Source organism: Leptodactylus fuscus, chromosome 2 (assembly GCF_031893055.1).
Source record: "Leptodactylus fuscus isolate aLepFus1 chromosome 2, aLepFus1.hap2, whole genome shotgun sequence".
Lineage (NCBI taxonomy): Eukaryota > Metazoa > Chordata > Amphibia > Anura > Leptodactylidae > Leptodactylus > Leptodactylus fuscus.
In genome coordinates, this window is record NC_134266.1 from 74,325,957 (window position 1) to 74,353,160 (window position 27,204).

The window sequence follows — 27,204 nt, forward strand, 5'->3', positions numbered from 1 at the left end:
CAACAATACTCAGGTAGGCTTTGGCGTTGCAACGATGCTCAATTGGTACCAAGGGGCCCAAAGAGTGCCAAGAAAATATTCCCCACACCATGACACCACCACCACCAGTCTGAACCGTTGATACAAGGCAGGATGGATCCATGCTTTCATGTTGTTGACGCCAAATTCTGACCCTACCATCCGAATGTCGCAGCAGAAATCGAGACTCATCAGACCAGGCAACGTTTTTCCAATCTTCAATTGTCCAATTTCGATGAGCTTGTGCAAATTGTAGCCTCAGTTTCCTGTTCTTAGCTGAAAGGAGTGGCACCCGGTGTGGTCTTCTGCTGCTGTAGCCCATCTGCCTCAAAGTTCGACGTACTGTGCATTCAGAGATGCTCTTCTGGCTACCTTGGTTGTAACGGGTGGCTATTTGAGTCACTGTTGCCTTTCTATCAGCTCGAACCAGTCTGGCCATTCTCCTCTGACCTCTGGCATCAACAACGCATTTCCGCCCACAGAACTGCCGCTCACTGGATGTTTTTTCTTTTTCGGACCATTCTCTGTAAACCCTAGAGATGGTTGTGCGTGAAAATCCCAGTAGATCAGCAGTTTCTGAAATACTCAGACCAGCCCTTCTGGCACCAACAACCATGCCACGTTCAAAGGCACTCAAATCACCTTTCTTCCCCATACTGATGCTCGGTTTGAACTGCAGGAGATTGTCTTGACCATGTCTACATGCCTAAATGCACTGAGTTGCCGCCATGTGATTGGCTGATTAGAAATTAAGTGTTAACGAGCAGTTGGACAGGTGTACCTAATAAAGTGGCCGGTGAGTGTAAGTCTCTATAGGTTACGTGCCAATTTGCAACTCGGAACTGATAACGGTCTTGATTTTTGAGGTGCTGAAGTGGTGTGAGGTTTGATAATGGACCTATTGGAAAACAGAGCAGTCATAAATTTCCTTTACAGGAAAGGCCGCACACCAAAGGAGACATTCGATGTGATGAAAGAAAAACATAATCATTTTTGGGGAAAAAAAGTCTAAAATTTTAAATTGCTCCCAAAATTCCCAAACTATAAAAATTTATTCCATACAACGGACACCATAGCAGAGGAATTTTTTATTTCCTTTTTCATGGTTTTGCCTACCCTGTACCCCCAAAAAATCAAATCAAATGGTCAAAACACATTCTCCAAAATGTTAAGAGTTAAAACTACATCTCATGCTGCAAATAAATAAATAAATAAAATCACTCAGTGAATTTCAGACACTTGTGGTGCTGGAACATAAGGATCCACACAGCACAGGAGTGACTGCAAGTAAGTGGGAGACCTGAAGCAATCCTATGTTTGCACTCAGGATATAGGGTAACCCAACACAATTGTAGCTCTTTCATTTTCTCTCTCCCTGCCCAGGTATATATTGAAAATGACTGGTTTGTTGTGTGTATGGGCCACATGGTTTCTGTAATGCGTTTTTCTAAATGTAGTTAGCAACGCCTCTGGTAAGATGGCAGCCCTTATAAACATGTACGGGAAATAAAGTTCACAATTATCAAAATGACATCATTGGTTAGAATTGACAGAAATCTGTGACATGTTCTGTTTAATGAGATGTTGGTTTATATCCTCTTACAATAAATCTTGTCCTTTTTCAGAATGCTGCCTTTCTTTATGGCCTTGGATTGGTCTACTTCCATTACAATGCATTTCACTGGTAGGTATCCTATCCTTATTGCTTAGCATTTGTATAAAATACGGTGCCATGTGACAGCTGAAATGTTTAGACGTACGGTATATAGAGGAAATTTATTGCTGTAATTCTGGGCATGAATCTTAGCAAATAAGGTATGTAAGTGTGCTCGCATCTGTAATCGGGCTGACGTGGCTTTATGGTAGATGAACTAGAGCCTATGTGCTCTGCAGTTAGATAGGGAGCTTCTATTAGATAAATACAATTTACAAGTGGGTCTCACTTACCCCCCCACCCCGTCCAGCTTCAGTAGATGCCAGAGATGCTCTGAGAATCTAGAATTACTTTTTGGTTCACTTGTCTATTCAATACGGGAGATATAATTGCTAGTTCACTAAAGGCATCACTGACTTTTTATTTTTATTTTTTCTATATATTTTTTTTTCATGTAACTCTGTTTATGCTGACTTCATCATGTGCTGTTTTCAATATAAAGCAAATTGAAAATGTCAGTGTTTCATTCTGTTATTTTAGGGCAATTAGAGCATTTCAGGAAGTGCTTTACGTCGATCCCGGCTTTTGTCGCGCCAAGGAAATCCATTTACGACTTGGACTTATGTTCAAAGTGAATACGGACTATGAGTCAAGTTTAAAGGTAATAACCAGCCTTTGTGGAGGTTTCCAGTAGTGCTGTAAACAATGCATACTCTGTGTGTATGATTGGTTGCATTGGGTTAGTGTCTGTGCTATTTCATTGACCCCTTTATACTCTGGTGGATTTGATTTTACCAAAACCATGTTCATAATGGACTAAATAATTTTAAAGAGCACGAAGTGTTCATACAGTATTTGTGACCAAAGATACCGGGCAGAATAAATAATCCATGTAATGTTTTACCTACAGCTGACCTGTCTATTAGGGTGTTACAAAAAAACCTGCCATTTTGATTGAACTTGTTCTTAAGTTTAACACAGATTTTTTTGTGGCCTGGGCTTTTTTAATTGATATAATCGTTTTGCACCATGCTTCAAACAAACATCACCTATCCACCGGGTAAAAAGTGATTAGTGGTGGTCTGACGGCTAGACTCCCACTTGTGAAATATGTTCTGGGCAGTTTGTTCTGTGACTGTTTAAGCCTTCATACATTACTTCTTATCATTTTTTTGCTGCTGCTATATATTTTCAATATGGCAGAAACACATTTTAAATTTGTCTCTGAGGCTGTGGGCGTGTACACTAAGAAGCCGTCTGCTCCCCTATCCGTTACTGATGCTACTGGTTTCTGCCAGTAGTAACTGTACAATAGCAAACAAATAGCCAAGCGACCATAACATAGGAGTTTCAGGAACACTGGACTGCGAATACAGGACAAATACACACACAAAAACCCAGGAATAATATATATATATATATATATATATATATATATATATATATATATATATATATATCTCTAGCTATATATATAGCACCCTTTATCTTGGACTTGGGCCTTTGGCTTAATGTGGTCATTGCCGGCCACTCTACTGCACTGATGAATGTAGTCCAAGAATCACATCTGTTTACACCACACCTTGATCAATAGTGAGGATTGAGATTTGTGATTTCCTCTCTGGTGTCAGCTGTTTTTTTGATATTGCATGTCTGGGATGGTATGCCCCATCAAAACCTTTTTATTGCATAGGGCTCCTCCGTGTGGGGCTACTCGCCACGGTTTCCACACTGATGCTACCTCACAAATTGATAGGTCAGCCCTGTGATTTGGTTTTCAATAGAGTTACAGAAGCCCAGGTTTTATGTTGTGCATGCAGAATTGAAGATTTAGGGATGTCTCTAAATGCCCATAAAATGCATAATTTTATTAACTGTGATTTTTTTAGCTGACTAACACTGATGCAGAGTACTGATGAAATCTACATTGTGTGAATGAAACCTAAGGACATCTTCTGCTTGTATAAAAGTTCTTTGCTGATTCTGTATTTGCTGTACCCTTTTGACGCAAGCATTGGCCATATGCTTCAAGAGGACTGTTCATGTCCACAGAGATGTGCTATGTGATATTATACTTCTACAAAGTCAGTGTGCTGATTTAGCGCTTTGTCAGTTTTCCTGGTATGCATGCACTGATATCTCTCCACTGTCAGAAAGGCAGGCCTTAGAGTCTAGCGTTATCACAGGACTCCCCTTAACAGTACAAGGATATAGGGGTGGGGTTCCTGACAGTGGAAAGATATAGGTGCTGAAACAAATGGCACAGATATCAACAGAGCAGGTGAATTCAGCATGCTCTCCACTTTCTAGTGATATGTAAATAGTGCACCTCAAATAAAATTTGAAGGGATTTTCCGGGCATTTTTTTTTCTCTTTTAGTGTTTTTAGTGTTACTAATGGGTTAAAAGTATGCATAATTTTAGCAGTGTTTTGAGTGATTTCTGGGTTTCTGTGGGAGTTCCTTACATCTTCTGTATTTGTTTACGGGTCATTCCGTGTCAAGTGAACCAATGATTTTTCCTTCTATATTTTTAATTCTTTTGAGATTTTGTTATTTGGTAATAGTGTGTCAGAGAATGCAAAATGTGAAGAAAAAAAAAAATTCTAAAAATTTTTTGGGATTTTTAATTGATTTTCAAAGTTCAGAAAAAGTGCGAATTTCTGTGTTGCCTGCCTTTACATTTCTCCTTATAACTTAGGCTAGAAAAAAGATAGAGAAACAAAATAAACGCCATTCTACTCAGAACTATACAGGCTTTCACCAAATATGTCACAAGAGTATCTTTGTTAATATTTTACCCATGTGAACGCAAACGCAAAATTTTAAAACGCATTTCCGAAAAAAATGTTTTATTTAAAAATTTCAAAAAAATGCACATGGGCCTGCTATGCCCTTAGCCACATCTGTACCAAAATTCAAGTTGGGATCGCGATGGGATAATATTTTAAAATATAACTATTACAGTGTCATTCCGAAAATCTTGAATTCAGATCTGTCCTTCTGATCTGAAGGAGAGTTTAGCAGAACCCATCCAAGGGACTCAGCAATACCACACTTTCATTCCACATAGTGAAACAGAAATAAAAACAAGGATTTTTTCATTCAGCAATGACAGTGAAGTCCATGAAGTGGTAGAAGGCGGCACAAGATTGGCAATGGATGACATAACTGGTTATGTGACCTGTGAATATGATCGGCGCTGGTGGCTGGCCAAAGATTGTGAAAAGGAAGACATAAAATTGACTTTTTTGCATCCTTCTGGTCCAGCACCATCATTTGTGTATCCAAGAAAACCAGACATTTTACAAGTCAACAAAAATCAGATATTAACTCAGGTGGAGCCTAACACCATGACAGGCCGTACATACTCTTTGACACAAAAGGAAATGGCCATTGCTAGTAAGCGCGTATGGACAAGATTACATTTCACTCACTAGAAAGGACAAATTGATGATAAAAGGCCAGTAGTTTAAAAATGTCCTATTAATTGTTTGATTAGTTCATATTTTAGAGAATGAGGATTTATCTACTGGTCTATTTTTCTTAATAAATTACATGTTTAGTGATATAATAAAAAACAATTGTTACATGTAGAAATAGGTGTTAGAAATATTGGTTCTTGTACTCTCGTTAACATATAATTTAGAAAATCGCACTTGAGGATATGAACAGCTTTTTTCTTTCGGTTTGTTCAATGCATTCAGGTTGAAAATGCTGAACAAGTCGTGTTCTGATGATGACGCTAGGTTCACACCTGCGTTCATGTCTCCGTTCTATGGTTTCCGTCTTCTGCATGCCAGAAGACGCAAAGCACAGACCGAGTCCGGCTGTGAGCGGCGGTGAGCGTTTTATGGTCTTCGCCGCGAAACCAGATTTTTTAATCCGGACACAGAGTACTGCATGTCCGACTCTGTGTCTGGATTATAAAACCCGGTTTCGCGGCGGAGAGCGCAAAACGCTCACCGCCGCTCACGGCTGGACAGCTTTCTCACCCAATCAAATGAATGGGTGAGAGAGACTCCTGCAGGTTTCCGTATCCTGCTCTGTTTTATGCAGGAAACGGAAACCTGCACAACGGAGAGGGCAACGCAGATGTGAATGAGCCCTAAGATGTATTTGTTCTTTGCACTTACAGTATTTGTTGTTTATGTTTTTTTATTGTTGCATATAAATGTTGAATTCAGCAAGTTGTAATTTGAAAAGAAAAAAGTTAGAAGCTCACACAAACATAAAATCAGATGATTCAAGGCTTAAAAAAAAATTGATCCCAATTTGGTCCCAAGTTGAAAACCTGTACAAATATAACCAAGAACACAAGTAACACAAATGCATTTTTTCCACAATTTTAAAACATACGATTTTTTCACAATTGCGCATCAAAATTTTGAATTTGATTTCTCCAAAACAAAATATAAAGAAACATCGTCTTGTAACATATCAAATGAAAGCCGGTACCGCTCTGAGAAAAATGATGCCTCTCCCACCTATTTATCTTAATTCTAGCCCAAGATATGTTAAAAAATGTAAAGCCATACCAGGCCAAAAATCACACTTTTTCAAAACTTTAGAAGTCTATAAAAAATTAACTGATGAAGAAAAAAATTCAAAACTTTTTATTTGTAATTAACTTAAGTTGTACTTCATAAAAAAAAAATCTAAAGACGTCAGGTAAAAAAAAATATTCCTATTTGGATCACTTGATATGGAATGACCCTTACTTGGTGTTGGCTTCTTGCTATGTAGCTTCCTGTGTACCTTCCTGTCACCGCTCCCCTTCTTCTCTCTCACTCCTCCCTCCCCCCCGTCTCCCTAGCTAAGCTATCCCGCCCACTACTAAGTATTATTTACTATCAGATCCCGGACACCCCCTTTAACTTACTCAGAGCAGCCCCCCCTCCCCTCCTCCATAGATGTGAAATACAGAGACAATAAACAGCCCTAGTAAAGTTAGAGAGTATCTTTCATGCCCTCATGCGGTTTTATATAGCACTCGAGTCGACAGTATACTGAATTCACTTAGGGCTAGTTCACACAGAGGGGGCGGGGAGCCGCGTCTCTCTCGGGTCAAAACCCGCCTGTTGCGGCTCCCCCGTCCGGAGTCGGTTCAAATGAATGGGCCGACACCAGAGGTTGCTGCCGCCAGGCGGACCCGCGGAACCCGCCTGAAGAATAGGGCAGCTCACTTATGGAGAACGCTAGCGGTCTCCATAGACCACCATTGTGAGGGGGCGGATTATGACGTGGATTACACGCCATAATCCGCCCCCTCTGTGCCCGTGTGAACGGGCCCTAAGGCTTTTCCGTTATGTGCATCAGGGCAAGACATATCAGTGCCGTTACCGATCTTTGCCCACCATCAGAAGGGCATTCCTCACCACTTAGCGTCATCACTGGGCGGTAGGCAATGCCCCCCCTGATACTACAGTGCTATGGACGAGTTCTGTCAAGGGGCACTTCCTCACTGCCCAGCTAGACTGTCGGGAACGCCCTTCTGACGGTGGGCTGAGATCGGTAATGACACAGATATGTCTTGCTTCGGGGCACATAACGGGAAAGACGACAGCCAAATTCAGCGCACTATCGGTATATAAAACCGCATGTGCAGGGCATAAAAGGTCCTCTTTAAGGATTACAGCAATTTAGTAAGTGAAGGAAACCAATATCTTTAATGAATATTCTAAAGTCTAATATTCACCTGTACTATTGAATTCTGAAAGTAAATTACATTTTGGTAATTGGGGGTATATGGTACGCCTGAGCCTCAGCTGGACTCCCCCAAACGTGGGCTTGTTCAGCGTTTAATTAACCCCTTTGTTCTCAGCAAGAATTGTACTAAGATATTTGTCAGGGCGTTTTAGGAAAATGCTGCAAACTGACAAACCGAGAGGGCAGCTACATTTCTTGCTTTTAGCATTCATTTTTAGGTTTAGTGTTCCTTTAACTGCTATGTTCCTCACTGCAGAGGAATTTGTTTCGGCAATTAGACGATTGCCATGGAAACTTGTGCAATGAGTGATGTCATGGGATACCCTGCAGCAGAGGTATCTGGAAAGCCATGTAGAAGAGACATGATCCGTGTACAGCTCATTGATAAGTGATCCATTGGAATATTTCTTTGACGTCGCTATGACATTTTTGCCGATAAGAATATATATATATGTATTTATATGCATTACTATTCTGAGCCACAGTGCTGTACAGAACAGTAAGAGAAATAATGTAAAAAATAAAGTGTATCACTGTTTTGACTGCATATAGTTCAGGTTCTGGAGAGGATGAGACCTAATTCCCGGACACACAGAAAACTTTAGTCATTTGTGTTAAGGCTACACGCACATGAACGTACCCATCTACAGGTCTGTGGGAGAAAGGCATGGCTAGGCACATGAATAATATCGGTGTGCCATCTGTGCCCTCCTCAGACTCAGTCATTTCATGTAGTGAGCCTGGGCAGTATAACATTGCCAGTGCACTGAGGTGTGCATGGAGCATGCATATGTCATTTTTTGCACTGATTTGTGCACATTTTGCTGTCTTTACTGACCCACCAAGCTTCTGTTGTAAAATTGTACGTTCATGTAACCATCTTATCTCCGTCCCTACCCTCTTGGCTGTGCCAGGTCACCATTGATCGTTGTGTAGAAAAAGACAAGACCAAAATACAAATGTACTGTAGAGGAATTTCACAACTTTCCCAGGATTAGACAATATGCCAGTCTCTTGGCCACAAACTGCAAAGGCTCTCCTATACTTTGCTGTGTGGTTAATGCCCCAACCCCTGGTGTGTTTGCTTTGCTTCAAGCTGCACTCTGGCAAAATGTTATTCTTTTGTCTGTTAGTATAGGGTAAGTGAAATGTAAAGGACATTGAATGTATTCACCTGTCTGATAAAGCCTTCATGTATGGCCGCTCCCCCCATATTTGATCTGGCGTGCAGATTCACACATTGACTGTATGTCACACATACTTTGTGAGTCTATAGCTCCTCAAATCAGGGCACTCATAGACTGGCATATAAAAGTAACTTCAGGCTGCTGTGTGAATTGATACACCTATCACAGGACTGGGCTTTCAGTGTTGCAATGGGCACCAAAAGGAGCATGTAAATTTGATTCTGCCAAAGGGGCCAAGCCATTAGCCCATTATCTTGGTGGTGTGGGTGGAAAGAGTTTAAAGGGGTATTCAGGAATTATTATATTGGGTCTATTGTAAGAATAGGTGATTGGTAGGGGACCAACACTTGTGACCTCCACAGATCAGCTGTTTGACCGCAGTTTTTGAGTGCGTGTATAGGGGCAGTGTCTAGTATTCCAGCTCACCTTATTCTCTGATTATATGACAAATGGGCATTCTGTCAGTGGCCTGTCACGTGGGCAAGGGGCTCACATGAGTGCTGACATGTGCAGTTTATCTGTGACGGTCCCAGGCATTGGACCACCACTGATCAGATATCGATGACCTCTCGTGTTCTGCCATATGGCGTAGATGTTGTAGAAATATGATAGGGTTAACAGACTTTCTGTAACTACATAGGAGAGAGCTGTACATGTTTGTCTGAAATAGATGAGGCATACAAGGAATTCTAGTGAGTCCTTCATCCCATGGATAAGGGAACGCTTTCTGTCCTGGTTTTAATGAGTATTAAAGTGGTAAAAATAGAAATGAAAATCTAGGGGAAGTAGCAATGTGGCGGCATGGATCCAGCTGATAACATGCCCCTTTGTATGATGGAAACGTATATCATTTCTCAAGACGAGTGCTCTTTAAGATTCAGGGCAGCGCTTTCTAGGTAAATCCTCTTACTGTGAATTAGAATTTCTATAGACTGCTGTCTGCCTTGAGGTATTGTGTGTCGTCTCTGAACTGCAGTGGCCTCTCCTGCATAATAACCATTTCACACAGCAGTAGCCAGCTTCAGTACCGCAATATTTGTATGAGGTGCAGATGTTTCCTCGCCGCCGCCGCTGCTTGTTGCAGACATCATTCTCAGATTAGCCCGGCTTTTTTCTTATTTTTCGCCATTGGTGAGTGTCTTTCTCGATTTCTCTCTCTCATTGTGTTGCCGTCTCTCTCATTACATCTACCTATCGCTTGGTTTTCTCTGTAGCATGAAGATATCGAGCAATATGCCCGGTAACGGAGCGCAGACAGGGTTGCTGCTTTTTATTGCTATTTTTGGGCTTTACTGTTAGCTTTGGGTGGAAATGTCTAATTGTCTCTTTGCACATGATTAGTTTGTAAGTAATGAAGTGTTATTGGGGTTGAATGGGTTTTGGGGCAGCATGTTTTATTCTCCGTGTAATTCCTTCATCCTGGGTGTCTATTTAGGTCACTTGTTTGGAGATAGAATTGGATGAGGGGCTTCTCACAGCATTCATGTCACCATTGCCTACTCTTTGTAATTGGGGCTAGATTGTGTACTGTTCGGTGCGGCGGGGGCATTTACATAATGGGCTGCCATTATCTCTGCTATTATTTATTTCATATTTAGTCATTTTCAAATTCCCCGAGTAACATTTCCATGGTAACGGCCCCTTGACAGCCCCATCTAGTCATGTGCATGAATACACAAAGGAGGGGATGAATTTATACAGGTGTGTGCGGTGAATCTGTATGGAAATGATCCCAGCCACGTCCTAATGCTGCCGTAAATCATTGCTAATGGTAATATTATATACATGTCCCTGCATCTATGAAATCAGCTGAATATTGCAGCCACGCTGTCTCTTCCAGTATGAATCTTTATTGTTGCCTTTTCTGTTTTTTGCACATCTATATATTGTTTGCTTGCATTCAGAAATGGCAGCATTGTTGTTCACACTCCAGTTTTGCAGTTTTTAGGCCGTCAGTGCAGCCTTTCTAAACTTGACTTATTTCTCTTTGTTTTGCAGCATTTTCAGTTGGCTTTGATTGACTGCAATCCCTGCACTTTGTCCAAAGCTGAAAGTAAGTACAGTAAGAACAAGGTTTCATTTTTTTTTTCATGCATTTTTAATTCTATTAACCTTATGTGATGTCTTTGGTGCACACTCTTTCTATGACTTATAGCACCCCCGAAGTGTGTGTGTTTTTATAAATACTTGTATTACCCATGAATTTGTCCTGTTCCTCTATTATTATTGCTACAAGTGTCTGAATCAATAGACAAGTGGGTGTTGCCTTAGTCAGATGTGTGTCCCTGTGACACTGATCAGTCATAGTATTACACGCTATAGTAGGCATAGGCAACCTTTTTTGTTCGGCATGCCGATTTAGGTTTAAAAAAAAGAAAAAAAAAATCACAGATGAGGTCCTCGGAGTGCCCCCCGCTCTATAGGGATGCATCCATTGAAATAAGGTAACTCTGACTTAATTTATTCAGAAATTTTTAGTAAAAGAAAAAGGGATGGCACAGTGTAGAGTTATAATAAGTGTAGATTATAGATTAGGTATTATATAATCTGTTCTGAATAGAGGTTTAATATCTATGGTTTTTTGAGTCTTGAATATTGCTGACCTGTTATTACGATATACCAGCAGTATCAGACCAATAAGGGGTCCAACACCTGGCACCCCAACTCATCAGCTGTTCAACATGGAAGTAGTTCTTGTGTAAGTGACATCACTTTCTTTGGTCACATGGCCTGTCTGCAGCTCAGTTCTGTGTAACTGAATAGGGCTGAGCCGTAGAACTCGGCATAGCTGCCATAGTGTGCTCATCTGAATGCTGTGGTCTCTTCAATCATCAATATAATCCTGGGGGGAAATCCTTCAGTTTGTGGTTGGAGAGCGGTTGAGTTCCATTTTCTGTCCCAGTGTTTTTTTTTTGGACTTTTAAATTTTATTTTTTACTAGTGTATAAAATAATGGGATACTAAGGCTTAGCAATGCATTCCCTGCACCTGTTCCCTGGGTCCTGTTTATTACTTTTGGGTAGGGCAGCATATAGAGGCTTGTTCCTCTCTCTTATGCCTGGGGTCACAGACCCTTCTTCCTTCGCCCGCAGATCCATTGATTAGAGTAAAGTCGGTTATGTGACTGAGTCGGAGCGTCTTCTGGGGAGCCAGAGGAACGAAAGTTCCTGTGCGCCCCATCATCTTTCCGCAAAGGTAGTACATGGGACTCTGGGGCATTGGGGTATACATTAGTAATAAAGTTTATAACCACCTTTAAACATAGTCTTCAGATCTTGCAGACTCTGGATCCTCTGGCGATTTCCTTTTTCTAGGACTGTACATGAAGGTTAATGAGGAAATAAACTTTCATGGCTATGTCCTTCTTACACATTGCATCAGTGTGTACTATGACCACGGTCCAGGAAGAGCTAGCTAGCTTAAGACGGCCATACACTAGTTATGTGAGGGGGCAAAACTAAAGAGAATTTATATCACTCATTCAACCACTTTTGTGAAATGATAATGTTACAACTTGTCAATTTTGAATAATGTGTGATCGTGAATGGTACTTAAGACTTTACAGAGCTATTGTGTGTATGTGACCAATGATTTGGTAGGTACATGGACAGCCTGTGACATATACAACTATAAAGCCATAAAGTGGTATTTTTGCTTTTCACCTGATGTTGATAACTCCTATAGTACATGGTGTGTGTTTATGCATAGATCTATATAGTATAGACATGTGTAGGCCAATGACAGAACACATACTACAGATAGATAATGCCACCAGTTGCCATTGTTTTGGTGAGAAATCAGCACAGGTCTATTACATTAACCTAATGTGCCCAGTGTCCATGTATGAGGGACTATCAGTCATCTATAGAGTGTGGCCACTTTGTTGGGACAGCCCCTAGGCTTCTTTCATTTTTTTTCTACTCTTATTCCATCAGATTAACGGCCTCTAATATTATTTTTTTTCCTCTTTAAACAGTTCAGTTTCACATTGCTCACTTGTACGAAACACAGGTAAGATGACTTTGTTCCCTATGAGAAACTTCTTACAGCTTTAGCCAATAAATCGGATGTGCTTACAGCTTTTGGATCTACGTTTATGGATATTTTGACGTTAGATAAATTATAGTACCTTGCTGTTCCTCCCTGTCTGTGGCCAAGAGCTTAAAAGCCTGCCTACTGAATGCAATGTTAGTTTCTTCAACTATAGCGAAAAAGTCTGTTATTTCGGAGCATCTAATCTAATGAACAATACCATATATTTTCATTTTAGTTTATTCTTTTGGGTGATGCTTATGGTAGATCATGCCATAGTGTAACTAGTTGGATGGTATGTAGATGAAATATATATACCCTTTTATATGGCGATGTACTCACCCACTGTACCGGTAAAGGTATTCATTTACCACTAGCGCGAAGTACATACTTACATATAGGCTGGTTCATACACGGTGTTCTACTGCCATTTATGTGTTTTACCTTGAATGAATTGTAATGTATGTAATATACTTTATTAATCTAGCAAACTTGCTTTTAATAGAAAAAAAGATAAAGTGCCTATAAGCAATGATTAAACTAGGCAATGCCAGAGACATTGTCCGTACACATGTGGCACATACAGATGAAGCATTTCCCAAAGGCGATGGTCATGTCAAATGGCTACGGTATACCTTTGGTTTTATACCACCTAAAAATGCTTCTGGTATCTTAACGCTGAGATATAAGAATTACTGCATATTAAGCTGGTTCCTGACTCTGCCTTTCACTAAGGATATCTCAGACTGTTATAGCTTGAGAATCTCAGCTTTCTTGTGATTCCAGAATCCTTGTTCTATGTAGTATAAAACTGAAGATACAGCCATTTGAAGGGATTATGCCCCCTTAAGGAAATATGAGCTGAATAATTTGCCGCTTTCCATCTCAGTTTTAGGGTTGCCAAGAATTACAATATGTTTTATAATAAAAAATTTAGATAGCGTTATAGAGTATATTGCAAAATTGGTCACCAAACATCCCCTGACACAATAGCAGGGCAGAAAGGGGAGTTACACTTTAAAGTAAAATACAAATATCTTTTTAGGTGATAAAAGAATGTTTGATCTCCATTTAACATAGATACCAGGAAACTTCCCTATGTCCCCTTGTACTGAACATAACCATACGGTTATATTGGCTGGATTTTTGTTCCTGGTTCATGAAACATCTGAGGTGGTTTCTCAGCTTCCAATACTGCACCCACTGCAGGAACATTGCCTCTTAGGGGGCGTTCACACTACCCTCGGTAGGTTTTTGCTGTCCGCTTGAAAGGTCGGACATCTTTGGGAACGGACACATAAGGATACCCATGGACAGTAAAAGAACGCACCCGATGTCCATTTAAATCAATGCAAAATGTAACGGACACAGTTAGTGTCCGCTGCTAATGTCCACACAAGATTTTGAACGGACACTAGCTGTCAGACACCGACGGTAGTGTGAACGCTCCCTTACCTCTCGCTGAGCCCCCCGGACCCTAGGTGACATGGGCAGTCCACTGATATCTGTCCATATGTAAACTGTTACATCACTAGAGCTCTCCTCATAGTTCCTGTGACAGGTCCATTTGTGTACTATTTTCTCTGGAGCATAGGAGAATCTTGGAATGTTAAGATTTAGAGAGATAATGTATACCAACAGAAGGTATTTCTTGCCATGTGAACATAGCCTTGCTATATGTATCAGACGAGTTTCAACAACTTTAACTTTTGTTTCCATTAACAGAGAAAGTACCACTCTGCTAAAGAAGCATATGAGCAACTTTTGCAGACTGAAAACCTTCCTATTCAAGTAAAAGCAACTGTTTTACAGCAGTTGGGTAAGTAAACCATTAACGCTGGATTGTGGCTAAAAGCTTTCTCTTATGTGTGGCCATAGGATTTGTTGAAATGTTTCCTCTTAATACACTTGCAATATCCAACAAGCTATTCAAGCATAAGTATATTAGTGGCAATAAATGTGTTGGACCATAGTGGTCACCAGTCTGAGACCGCTGTGGAGGGGACACATCTCATTAATTGACTCTTGTTGCTGTCTCATCGTTCAGGTATACAGCATTCGTTTGTCTGTAACACACACACACACACACACACACACACACACACACACACACACACAGCTTAACCACAGATTCTCACTAAATGAATTATATCAGACATCAACAGGTTTTGCGCTAAGATCCAGTTACAAATGCTATTTTTTGGTAACGGGATGTGTTCCAGAACCGTATTTCCAAAGTGGTCTTAACATCCCTGACTTAAGAAAAAGTCTTTTGCGACGAAATTGTGTACCATTTCCGTGCTGCACTCAGTAGTTGTATTATTTCAGAGGACAGCAGCCATGTCTTACCCAGCAAGTATTACCCATTCTACATAGTAGGTGTGCTATGAGGTGGTGTTTATGCAGTCTGGACTGTGGGGCTTGTGCTGGATAAAATGTAACTTGGGTCATTTAATGTCTTATTGGCATAAGTTATTGGATCAAAATATTCCTTTGAAACGCTAAGATGGTTTTTACTGTGCTTGGAAATTGTGGCCTCTATATATTTTCCATATTTTGCTTGGGCTCTGATTTTTTTTTGTTTCTTACATTTTACTAGGATGGATGCATCACACTGTTGATCAGTTGGGAGATAAAGCCACAAAGGCCAGCTATGCTATTCAGTATCTGCAGAGATCGCTAGAGGCAGATCCCAACTCTGGTCAGTCCTGGTATTTCCTTGGAAGGTAATAATTTATTTTAGATTCTTATAAATGCAATAATTTTTGCTTGTTTTATTTCTACAATTATTGTGAACAGAAAAGAGGTGTTTCATGAATAGTAATCGTAGTATAGGTAACCATAGGAATTACGCTTTACTATTATTGCACAACGCTCCAATTCAGCTTTTTCCCCTTCATGGATATTCTGTTTGGTTCTATTCAAATCAATGCAATAATGGAGGGCCAGGAGTCAGTGGTCAATTATTACAGTTCCCTCTTTTATGTAAACTTTTTTTCCCCCATGTTTTTTTTTTTTTTAATTTTTTTATTTATTAGTAATTACAGGAGTTTATTGCATAGATTTTTGTATCATATTGCTAGGTGAACAGTACAGACTACCATGATATTCACAATAAAGAAGTCGCAGCTCTCCCTTAAAGGGGCTCTATCACTGGGAAACGTCATTTTTAACTAATCACATCCTTGCATAGGCTTTAGAAATGCTACTTCACACCTACCTTTAGTATGTAGATGGCCTCAGTGGTCTCTGAATAAGTCCGTTTTTATTCATATGCTAATGAGCTTCCAGCCAGCACAGGAAGTTCCCAGCAGCACTCGTCTCTGCTATTATCTCATATGTGTGTGTGTGTGTGTGTGTGAAAACAGGAAGCTGAGTCATCAGCAGCAGCCTGTGCATAGGAAACAATAGCGAAGGGGGTGCAAGATGTATTTTTGCACCAGTCTAATTAGCATATGCATAAAAACGGACTTATTCAGAAACCACTGAGGCAATCTATATACTAAAGGTAGGTGTGGAATAGACTTTCTAAAGGCTATGCAAGGATGTGATTAGTTGAAAATGAGTATTCCCAGTGATAGTGCCCCTTTAAGCCAGGTTCACACAGTGAGTTTGGGCTGAGAAACGGTCCGTACAGTCATGGCCAAAAGTTTTGAGAATGACACAAATCTTCTATTTTCACATGATCTGCTGCCCTCTGGTTTTTGTGTGTGTTTGTCAGATGTTTTTATCACATACAGAAATATAATTGCAATAATATTATGAGTAACAAAAGCTTATATTGACAGTTAGAATGAGTTAATGCAGCAAGTCAATATTTGCAGTGTTGACCCTTCTTCTTCAGGACCTCTGCAATTCTCCCTGGCATGCTCTCAATCAACTTCTGGACCAAATCCTGACTGATAGCAGTCCATTCTTGCACAATCAATGCTTGCATTTGGTCAGGTTTGTCCACCCGTCTCTTGATGATTGACCTCAAGTTCTCAATGGGATTAAGATCTGGGGAGTTTCCAGGCCATGGACCCAAATTTTCTATGTTTTGTTCCCTGAGCCATTTAGTTATCACCTTTGCTTTATGGCAAGGTGTTCCATCATGCTGGAAAAGGCATTGTTGATCGCCAAACTGCTCTTGGACGGTTGGGAGAAGTTGATCTTGGAGGACATTCTGGTACCATTCTTTATTCATGGCTGTGTTTTTAGGCAAGACTGTGAGAGCCGATTCCCTTGGCTGAGAAGCAACTGCACACATGAATGGTTTCAGGATGCATTACAGTTGGCATGAGACAAGACTGGTGGTAGCGCTCACCTCGTCTTCTCCGAATAAGCTGTTTTCCAGATGTCGCAAACAATTGAAAAGGGGATTCATCAGAGAAAATGACTTTACCCCTGTCCTCAGCAGTCCACTCCCTGTACCTTTTGCAGAATATCAGTCTGTCCCTGATGTTTTTTCTGGAGAGAAGTGGCTTCTTTGCTGCCCTCCTTGAGACCAGGCCTTGCTCCAAGAGTCTCCGCCTCACAGTGCGTGCAGATGCACTCACACCTGCCTGCTGCCATTCCTGAGCAAGCTCTGCACTGCTGGTAGCCCGATCCCGCAGCTGAAACACTTTTAAGAGACGGTCCTGGCGCTTGCTGGTCTTTCTTGGGCGCCGTGGAGCCTTTTTGCCAACAATGGAACCTCTCTCCTGAAGTTCATGATGATGCGATAGATTGTTGACTGAGATGCAATCTTTCTAGCTGCGATACTCTTCCCTGTTAGGCCATTTTTGTGCAGTGCAATGATGACTGCACGTGTTTCTTTAGAGATAACCATGGTTAACAGAAGAGAAACAATGATGCCAAGCACCAGCCTCCTTTTAAAGTGTCCAGTGGTGTCATTCTTACTTAATCATGACAGATTGATCTCCAGCCCTGTCCTCATCAACACCCACACCTGTGTTAATGGAGCAATCACTGAAACGATGTTAGCTGGTCCTTTTAAGGCAGGGCTGCAATGATGTTGAAATGTGTTTTGGGGGATAAAGTTCATTTTCTAGGCAAATATTGACTTTGCAAGTAATTGCTGTTAAGCTGATCACTCTTTATAACATTCTGGAGTATATGCAAATTGCCATTAGAACAACTGAAGCAGTAGACTTTGTAAAAATTAATATCTGTATCATTCTCAAAACTTTTGGTCATGACTGTACATCTGCTGGAGTTTATTGTACTTAGTACAGCTTAAAGGAACTGAACAATATGCAGAGCTGAGCCAGGTTCGGGCCAAATAATCCAGCTGATACAAGAATAAATTCCCTAGCCCAAATTTGCAGGTTGAAAACAAGCTTACTGTTTACCTGCACAGCAATGCTTCTGCCAACTACTGTCTATTCCGTGTTGTATTTCTCCTGCACAGCAGTGCTATTACATGTGAGTTGTAACCCAGGATGGACCTTAATTCTTGTTCTTGGGTTTGGTTGAGGCCTAGTGGTTAGACTACTGTAATCCCTTTGGATTGATAGAAAACTTTATTTATTTGAAGAATGTGGATTTCTTTTTGTTTTAATGACATTTGTATATTTCATATGTTTTGATAGGTGCTACTCCAGTATTGGCAAGGTTCAGGATGCCTTTATATCCTACAGGCAATCTATCGATAAGTCAGAGGCGAGTGCGGACACATGGTGTTCCATAGGGTATGTGCCAGTTGTCTCTTGCTTCTATATGTAATTTACACAATATGTGTTTTGCTGCACATAGCACTCTTACAGTGCTTTTCAAAAATGAATTTATTATTGGTTGATATGAGTAACATATCAACCTTTAACCCCTTTTCACCGCGGGAATTTTTCGATTTTTGTCTTCTGTTTTTGACTGCGCTCTTAGAGCCACATGAGGTCTTAATGTTTACGGGACAAATTGTTGTTCATGATTAATTACTCTGTAAACTATACTGGGAAGCTTTTTTTCTCCAAAAGTCGCCATATTCTGACACCCGTAACTCTTTTATACTTCCATGTATGGATGCATAGGGTGTATTTTTTTGCGAGACCAGGTGTACTTTTTAGCGATACCATGTTGGGGAATTGCTATTGCTTAGATCACTTTTTATTAATATTTTTTTATCATAGATTTTTAGACCGAGTGTTTTTTTTTTTTTTTTTTTTTTTTTTTTTTTTTTTTTGCATTTATTAGACCCCCTAGGGTGTAATGTATTGCAAAATATCATCATTTCTATTGCAGACTACATGGAGCAGCCTGCAATAGAAAGTATAGAATGACAAGCCTGAGAGCTTTCACAAGGCTCCCGGCAGTCTAAGGGCACAGGCCCCGGATCTTGCTCAGAGTGCCTGCGATCGCCGGAAAAATGGCGGTGTCCAGGTACCGCTGGTAAAATGGCGCCTTGGTCAGCTTTGACCAAGGCGCCAGAGGGGTTAATGCCCATGATCGGTGCGGACACTGACTGCGGGCATTAGCGCTTGGTGTTTGCTGTATAAAACAACAGACACTGGGAAGCTCTGGTGGCCGCCATAGTTAAACACCCGGCATGCGCTGTACTAGTACGATTGATGTCAGGAAGGGGTTAATGTTAGAATACAAACCATAGTCTTGTAGAAGTCATTCTAATGCCGATCTTGTTTTCCAGTGTGCTGTATCAGCAGCAGAACCAGCCTATGGATGCACTGCAGGCCTATATATGTGCTGTCCAGTTGGATCATGGCCATGCTGCGGCTTGGATGGACTTGGGCACATTGTATGAATCATGCAACCAGCCTCAGGATGCCATCAAATGCTACCTAAATGCCACACGGAGCAAAAATTGTAGTAATACCTCTGCACTTGCAGCACGGATTAAGTATTTACAGGTATACCATTTATTATCACACCTCTCAGCTGCTTTTTGGGGGGGTTTTTTTTTTTTTTTTTTTTTTTTTTTTTTGAGACCTTGAATCATGTCCATTCACCATAAGAATGTAAATCAGAATGCAATCTCCTGAATTATCTGCCATAACATCATTTCATTGCACACTTCATTCTGAGGCGTGCACTAAGAAAGTGTGGCCTAACTATTCCAGAAGTCACTTCATCCATTCTGTTCCCGTATCTTAATGTGCATTGTTTTTGTTCAGTGTATATGTAATTGCCATAGACGTGGAAACCACAAGGCAGGCTTTACTGACTTGTGTTGCATTCTTAAGTCTCATGAGTTAACTTTCCACCTATTTTAATTTCTACTCACAAAGGTTATGTCCTGGTTACCCGATTTAATTTCTAATTTGTGATGGTTTGCTGCCGGGAATCACTCGGCACTTTAGGAAGTTGTAGTGGACATGCTCGTGATAAACTAGGCCTGTGTTAAATTTCCTTTTTACATAATTTTTCCTAGGCTCAGTTGTGTAACCTTCCACAAGGTAGTCTACAGAGTAAAACTAAATTGCTTCCTAGTATTGAGGAGGCATGGAGCCTACCAATCCCCGCAGAGCTTACCTCCAGGCAGGGTGCCATGAACTCAGCACAGCAGGTGAGAAGTTGGGTTATTTTCTGCAAACGCCCAGCTTGAAAAGTTACTTTTGCTACTTAGCAAGTTTCTTTTACTTGAGCATATCAACTGGTTGTGTACATACGCACGTAGGCAAAGGCAAACACACACAGGGAGAGATTAGGTTAGAAGCCCAGGTCATTTTGGGTACCAACTAAGAACCTTTGTGGATCATCTTTGAACCCATTACACCCCCGTCACATTAGACTTTTTTTTTTTATCACATCGTGTCATTTTTTTTTTTTTTTCTTTTTGTCAATGCTGGTATTCACTAACCAGAGCCAGCAGTCCTGTATGTGGAGCGATATTTTTGTCTTTTACTTTTGTCCAAAGGTGGTTTAAAAGGTAAAAAAAAATAAAATAAACCCAGATTCCCATTGGGAAAATAATACGTACTGTACAGAACTATATTTTCTCTTATAATTCGTAGGCCTGTAAACCTCATCATCAGAATGCTGAATCTGTACTAGGCCTCAGTCAAACACCAATTTCACAGCAGTCCTTGCCACTACATATGATTCCTTCTAGCCAGGTAGATGAACTGTCAAGTCCTGCCAAGAGGAAAAGAACTTCTAGTCCTGCAAAGGTATTTCACATGGCAAAGCAATGTATGTGGCTCATGCTGTGTTTTTATTTTTGTTTTTGTTTTTTAAACCATCGCATTCACATACAACATAGAGGATGTTTGCCTTTCCATGCTTTTACATGATAGTCCTACATTTACTGGTTCAGTAGGGAGGGGATGGCAGGCCCAATTGTTTTCTTTCTTTTTTCTGCATATGTTTTAATATATTAATATATTGCATTTGTGTAGTTTGTGCATACTTTCCATGTTTTCTTTATGGCATAATGTGTGTATTCTCATGTTTGTTTTTTTTTGTTTTGTTTTTTTCTTTTTCCTCCTCCGTGCATAGAACTCTTCTGAAACTTGGAGTGGTGGCCATGTAGTGTCACATACCCCAGCTCAACAACTACATTCATGGTCTTTGCCCCCACAGAAGTTACAGGTATCAAATCCTTTTCTAAATTGTAATATGAAGCATGCCATTTGGTTCATATATTTTTAAGGAACATTGTTTAATAGTGTTTTTCTTCTAAAGAGTTTTCCAACCAAACACCACTATTGCCTATCCATGTGACCAAGTAAATGGGGTCCTCAACTACACATTACTACATTGCATTAGTTGGAAAACTTCCTTTAGGCCAGGGCCCCACGGGACGTAAACGCTGCGATTTGCCCGAATAGATGATTATTCAAATAACAGGGTTGTCCGCCTGGGCGCAGACCATTAATGCAACGGTTAGCACGAATCTGCGTGACTGACCCGTTCAGAAATAGAACTTGCGTTTTCATGTCTTTGAGAGATATGTGAAAATGTATTACACTCTGATGTATGCTCTATTGTGAAAAAGTACTATTTTTCACGGTCAAGTGCGTAGCAAGGTCTAGCGAATATGCACTAAAAGGGTCCCCAGTGTCTTCCTGATTGTACTCTTTATAATTGATGTACGTTATAAAATTGACTTACTGGAACTGACTCCTACCTAGTGCACGGCTTCTATGCAGGGTCTCTAAAATATTTTCTGTAGTGCAATACCAGGGCTTTGGAGATCGTAAATGTTTTAACCTCAGCCTCAAATAAAATATAAAGTCACAGAAAGAGATCCCATTCCATGACATTCTATTTTTCTCGCATATTTTCATAGCACCTTGAGTATAGACCTGGTCACTAGCAGACAAACACTAGGAAAACGGATGTGGTTGACTCCACCTACACAGTCTATATCCTCTCACTGCACTCAGGCAGTTTTGAACCTAATGTCGTAGGAGGCAGACACGACCTGAGTCAGGTCTTCCTGTCTTAGGGTGAATTCACACTGAGTAAACGCTAGCTTATTCTGAACGTAAAACACGTTCAGAATAAGCGGCGTCTAAAGCAGCTCCATTCATTTCTATGGGAGCGGGGATACGAGCGCTCCCCATAGAAATGAATGTTCTGCTTCTTTCACTCCGTGCAGTCCCATTGAAGTGAATGGGGAGTGCCGGCGTATACGGCAAGCTCTGCTCATGCCGGAGCGTACACGCCGGCACTCCCCATTCACTTCAATGGGACTGCACGGAGTGAAAGAAGCAGCCCATTCATTTCTATGGGGAGCGCTCGTATCCCCGCTCCCATAGAAATGAATGGAGCTGCTTTAGACGCCGCTTATTCTGAACGTGTTTTACGTTCAGAATAAGCTAGCGTTTACTCAGTGTGAATGCACCCTTACATTGTTTTTATTTTTTCTTCTTTTTCAGGGGCAGGGGGCTGTCAGTGTACATGCCACAACCTATAGGAGGATGACTTAGTCCGCTTGTGAGAATGGCCCCCTTGCAAGCGTTCTTTTATAGAGCGCCTCACAGTCACCCAATCCCCATCCTTTACTTGCTGCATCGGCGGCTGGAGATTCCGGTGACCGCACTACTATGTGCAAGGTATCACCGATGTTTTGACCCTGCTGTGCTTGAAGACACCAGATAGGTAAGTATGTCAAGGTGGGCTCCTGCTGGATCCTCCATGGTGTTTTTGGCGGCGCTTTTTTTTTCAGTCTGTGGCGATTTCTGTGGAGCGGCTGTCTGCCCAGATTGTGGCGCAGTCAGTTGCTGTTTTTGAAACTATCAGGGGTCGTTGCAGTCCCAGGGGCTGTTCTCACAAGCGGACTAAGTCATCCGCCTATAGGTTTCGGTCTTCTTCTCCCTCTCTTGGGCATTCTCCAGATAGAGGTTCTCCACATGGTTCCTCCAGGACAGGTGGATCTAGGTCGCCTCCTGCTTACTCCGGTTCTTCTAGGAACGCCTCTGACTCCAAACCGGAGCTTCAGTCAGGCACATCAGTAGCAGCTGCTACTTGGGAGCTTGTCCATGCAGTACGAGATACCCTTCAGATATAGGAGAACCCGGATGCTGTTGCTCAGGAGGACATCTCCTTCCGCCATAGCAGTCGTCCACCTTTGGTTTTTCCAAATCATGGGGTGTTTCACCATATTTTGAAGGAACAGTGGCTTCATCCGGATCGGCCCTTCTTCTACCAGGAGGTCGGATGTTCTTTTTCCGTTTCCTGAGAAATACATTTCTAAATGGTCCGAGCCTCCAGCTGTTGATCCTGCCATTGCCAGGCTCTCCAGAGCCACCATTTTGGCTTTTTCAGCAGCTGACTCTGCCTTGTGCCCCTCTATTGCTTCATCCTGGGTTAGTTAGGCCTGCATTGCCTGGTACAAACAGCTCAGGGCTGGTCATTCTGATAAGACAGCTTTACAGGACAACCAGCTTCTGGTGGATCAGATTATAAATGCTTCTAAATACTTATGTGATGTTTCTTTTGAAGCAGCTCGCTGTTCTGCTAAGGCCACGGCTAATATTGTGGCTATGCGTCGCACTGTTTGGATCCGTTCCTGGAACGCTGAGCCCATTTCTAAAAAGGCTGTGGTTGCTCTTCCTTTTTCTCAAGGTGAGCAGGGAAGCTCTTCGGTAGGGGCTTGGAAAGGCTCATTTCTGAAGCTAATGGGGGTAACAGTCCTCTTCTTCCTCAGAGACGTTCAAGGCGTCAGCCTGCTGCTTTATCTGACCGTTCTCAGCATTTTTGGGTTTTTTTCAAGGTGGTTCTTCCCATTCTAGATTGGGATCTTAACCTCGTTCTTGAGGTACTTTAGGCTCCCCCTTCTGAGCTTCTAAAGGAAATTTCTCTTTGTTTTCTTTCCTGAAAAATTGCTTTTCTTCTTGCTATCACTTCTATTCGTAGGGTTTCTGAGCTGGCGGCTTTGTCGCGCTAGTCTCCCTTTTTGGTTGTTCACAAGGACAAGGTTGTTCTTCGTCCTCCACCATCTTTTCTTCCTAAGGTGGTGTCCTCTTTTCACATCAATGAGGACATTGTCTTTCCATCTTTTTGTCCTGAGCCTAAGCATCCTTGTGAGTGTTCCCTTCACTGCCTGGATCTTGTCTAGGCGGTCCAGTCTACTTAGCGCTCACGGATCCTTTTCGCCGCTCTGATGCTCTTTGTTCTTCCAGAGGGCTCTAGGAAGGGCTTGTCTGCTTGTAAAGTTTCCATCTCTAGATGTATTCGATCTGTCATTAAGGAAGCCTATCGGCTTAAGGGTAAGGATCCGCCCTTCTATGTGACTGGTCACTCTACCAGGGCTGTCGGTGCCTCCTGGGCTGTTCAGCATCAGGCTTCTGTTTCCCAGGTCTGCAAGGCTGCCACCTGGGGTTCTATGCACACTTTCACAAAATTTTACCAGATCCATTCTGTTTTATGCCAATGCCAGTTTGGGTCGCGAGGTTCTGCAGGCGTCAGTGCGGTGATTGTTTGCATGGCTGTCTGTTTTTACCCCCCTCGGGGACTGCTTTTGGACGTCCCAAGGTGCTGTGTCCCCAGTGAAATATGCAAGAAAAAGAGATTTTTGTACTTGCCCTTTTCTCATTGTTTCACTGGGGGACACAGGTGGTGTTGTTTTTCTGCACTGGGTTTTTTTGCTTCTTCACAAGTTTAGGATTTGTTGGTGGTTGTTGGTTCCGTACTCGTTTTTCTTGTTTTTGAACTCTCTCCTACTGCTGTGGTACAAAACTGCCTGAGCGTACTACCAGTGAGAGGGTATAGCCTGTGTGGGCGGAGCCAACTGCCTTCGTTTTCCTAGTGTCCGCCTCCTAGTGACCAGGTCTATACCCAAAGTGCTGTGTCCCCCAATGAAACGAGAAAAGGATTTTACGGTGAGTACAAAAATCCCTTTATTCAGGATCCCTATATATACCATCTGTGATTTCTGAAATTAAATATAGATTTTAATGAAAAGCCTTATATTTCCTTTTACTACAGGAAATTGTTACACATGAGCAAGTTACATTGGAGTGTGAAAAAAAATATTCAGTAGGAAGTTCGGTTTACTGACTCCAGTTACTATCACTTTTTTTTTTATATATATATATATATATATATATATATATATATATATATATATATATATATATATATATATAATGAATTTATGATTAGACTGTGAAGATCAAGGTTTTGCCCAGTGAAGGCGAAAAATCCCAAATTGTGGAAAAGCAGCTTTATTTTTTTTATTTTATTTTTTTTTAGTTTTTGCTGCAGTTTTTTGAGCCAAAGCCAGGAGTGTATTAAGCAGAAGGGAGAAGTACCTCCTCTATATTTCCCATTCATTTTGTAGCCACTTCTGGGTTTGGTAGGTCTCTTGTTAAACTACAGTAATCTCATAAATAGTGCAAGGAAGTGAAATAATCTGCTGTAATCCATTTATCTGCTGTATACTTGCTGCTACACTAATATTTTTTCAGTTCTTCCAACTAGCTTAAAGAGTAAACTTTAGCACATCTTGATTTTTTGGCAGTATTTGTGGTGTTAATAAATATTTTGTAATATACTTATTAATGCATTTAGGATCCCTTCTGTGAAATCCTGCATTTTTTTTTCATTTTCCTTTGCATCTGTAATAAGAGCTATCCTTGCCTTTCACTGTTACTTGAATGGAGTAGGGGGCTGTATAAGTTGTAAAGATTATGAGGGGAGGGTCACTTCAAACAGTTATATCTCAATTATTATAAAATGTTCAAACCTGGTGTCATATGAAAGAGGAGATTCTCCTCTTTCATATGACTCTAAGGTTGCAGTGCTATCTACATTATTTCCAGAGATATCACCGGTTGAAAACCTGTCAGGGAATAAGATTTTGATATCCCAGTCTCGGCATCAGTGCCTTGTCCCCTTTTCCACCTATTTGCATAACTACTGTCACGTTCAATCTTCCAGTTATTTAAAATAAAAATAAAAAACTGAAATATTTACAGTAGATACATAAGGTCATGTTATTTGCGCTTTATTTTGATCGGTATTCATAAGCTAAAATCAAGTGTGGAGCATAAATTGACAAAAAGTTTAATAGAAAGCGGGGCCACACGGTGGCTCAGTGGTTAGCACTGCAGCCTTGCAGCTCTGGAGTCCTGGTGTTCAAATCCCACCAAGAGCAAAAAAAAAAAATCTGCAAGGAGTTTGTATGTTCTCCCCGTGTTTGCATGGATTTCCATCCCATATTCCAAAAAGACATACTGATAGGGAAAAATGTACATTGTGCGCTCTATGTGGGGCCCACAATCTACATAAAAAAAAAAAAGTTTAATAGAAAGCTTATTTAGTTATGATGCTCTTTTAATTCCAGCAATTGGAACAGCTTCGAGCAAACAGGAATAACTTAAGTCCTGCACAAAAAGCGTTGTTGGAGCAATTGGAGGGTCAGTTTGTCTTAATGCAGCAGCACCAGCAGGTACGGACCATGTTCATGTTTTCCAAGACAATACAAAGTATATAACTACTCTGTGGTATACACATTTGTGACTGCTGGTTTTTTTTCTTTATACTAAAGCAGATAAGACAAACAGGAGTTGCACAGGTACGACCTACTGGAATTGCTAATGGGCCAACAGCTGACTCATCACTGCCTACAAACTCTGTCTCCGGTCAGCAGCATCAAGTTGCGCTAACCAGAGCGCTCAACGTCACTCAGCCTGGAATCCGTCCAGCTTGCCCTGTGCAGCCTGTGGCTAATGGACCCTTTCCTGCAGGACTAGTTTCCTGCAATACCACAGGGACGATGGGTAGTACAGACACTATGTTAGGCAATAATCACATAACGGGAAGTGGAAGTAATGGAAATGTGCCTTACCCACAGCGAAACGCACTCGCTCTACCTCATAACCGCACAAACCTGACCAGCAGCGCAGAGGAGCCGTGGAAAAACCAACTGTCTAACTCCACTCAGGTAACTGGACATACGTTTTTTTTTTTCTTAGCTGATACACTAGCTTTCATCTTGTATTGATATCAAATCATTATGGATTGTGAGTTAGATCTGCACATTAGTTTACTTATGTGTGACTGTCTTTGGGCGCGTTGTGCCGTGTTTTTCATTATTCATGCTACATGCATTGTGTACAGATTGATTTATATGCATCTGTGTATCTGATGGTTTACAACTGTACATTTAGGCTTCCCGTCCCACTGGGCACTTACATTCTCACTTTTCTCTAGATGAACTTCTT

General features: G+C 41.2%; 1 protein-coding gene across 8 annotated transcripts in view; it reads left to right on the forward strand.

The window, feature by feature from the left end:
• KDM6A (lysine demethylase 6A) overlaps positions 1-27,204 on the forward strand; it is a 93,161-nt gene that overhangs the window by 41,586 nt on the left and 24,371 nt on the right. Inside the window, exons 5-17 of one of the 8 annotated variants that reach the window (XM_075263996.1) lie at positions 1,644-1,702; positions 2,213-2,333; positions 10,565-10,619; positions 12,543-12,577; positions 14,324-14,417; positions 15,198-15,324; positions 18,172-18,270; positions 19,221-19,440; positions 19,962-20,096; positions 20,545-20,700; positions 21,029-21,121; positions 26,325-26,429; positions 26,529-26,924. In XM_075263996.1, coding sequence (XP_075120097.1) covers positions 1,644-1,702; positions 2,213-2,333; positions 10,565-10,619; positions 12,543-12,577; positions 14,324-14,417; positions 15,198-15,324; positions 18,172-18,270; positions 19,221-19,440; positions 19,962-20,096; positions 20,545-20,700; positions 21,029-21,121; positions 26,325-26,429; positions 26,529-26,924 — 1,695 coding nt within the window. The remainder of the gene's footprint in view (positions 1-1,643; positions 1,703-2,212; positions 2,334-10,564; positions 10,620-12,542; positions 12,578-14,323; positions 14,418-15,197; positions 15,325-18,171; positions 18,271-19,220; positions 19,441-19,961; positions 20,097-20,544; positions 20,701-21,028; positions 21,122-26,324; positions 26,430-26,528; positions 26,925-27,204) is intronic. The other 7 variants (XM_075263997.1, XM_075264000.1, XM_075264001.1 and 4 more) reach the window with 7 other exon arrangements.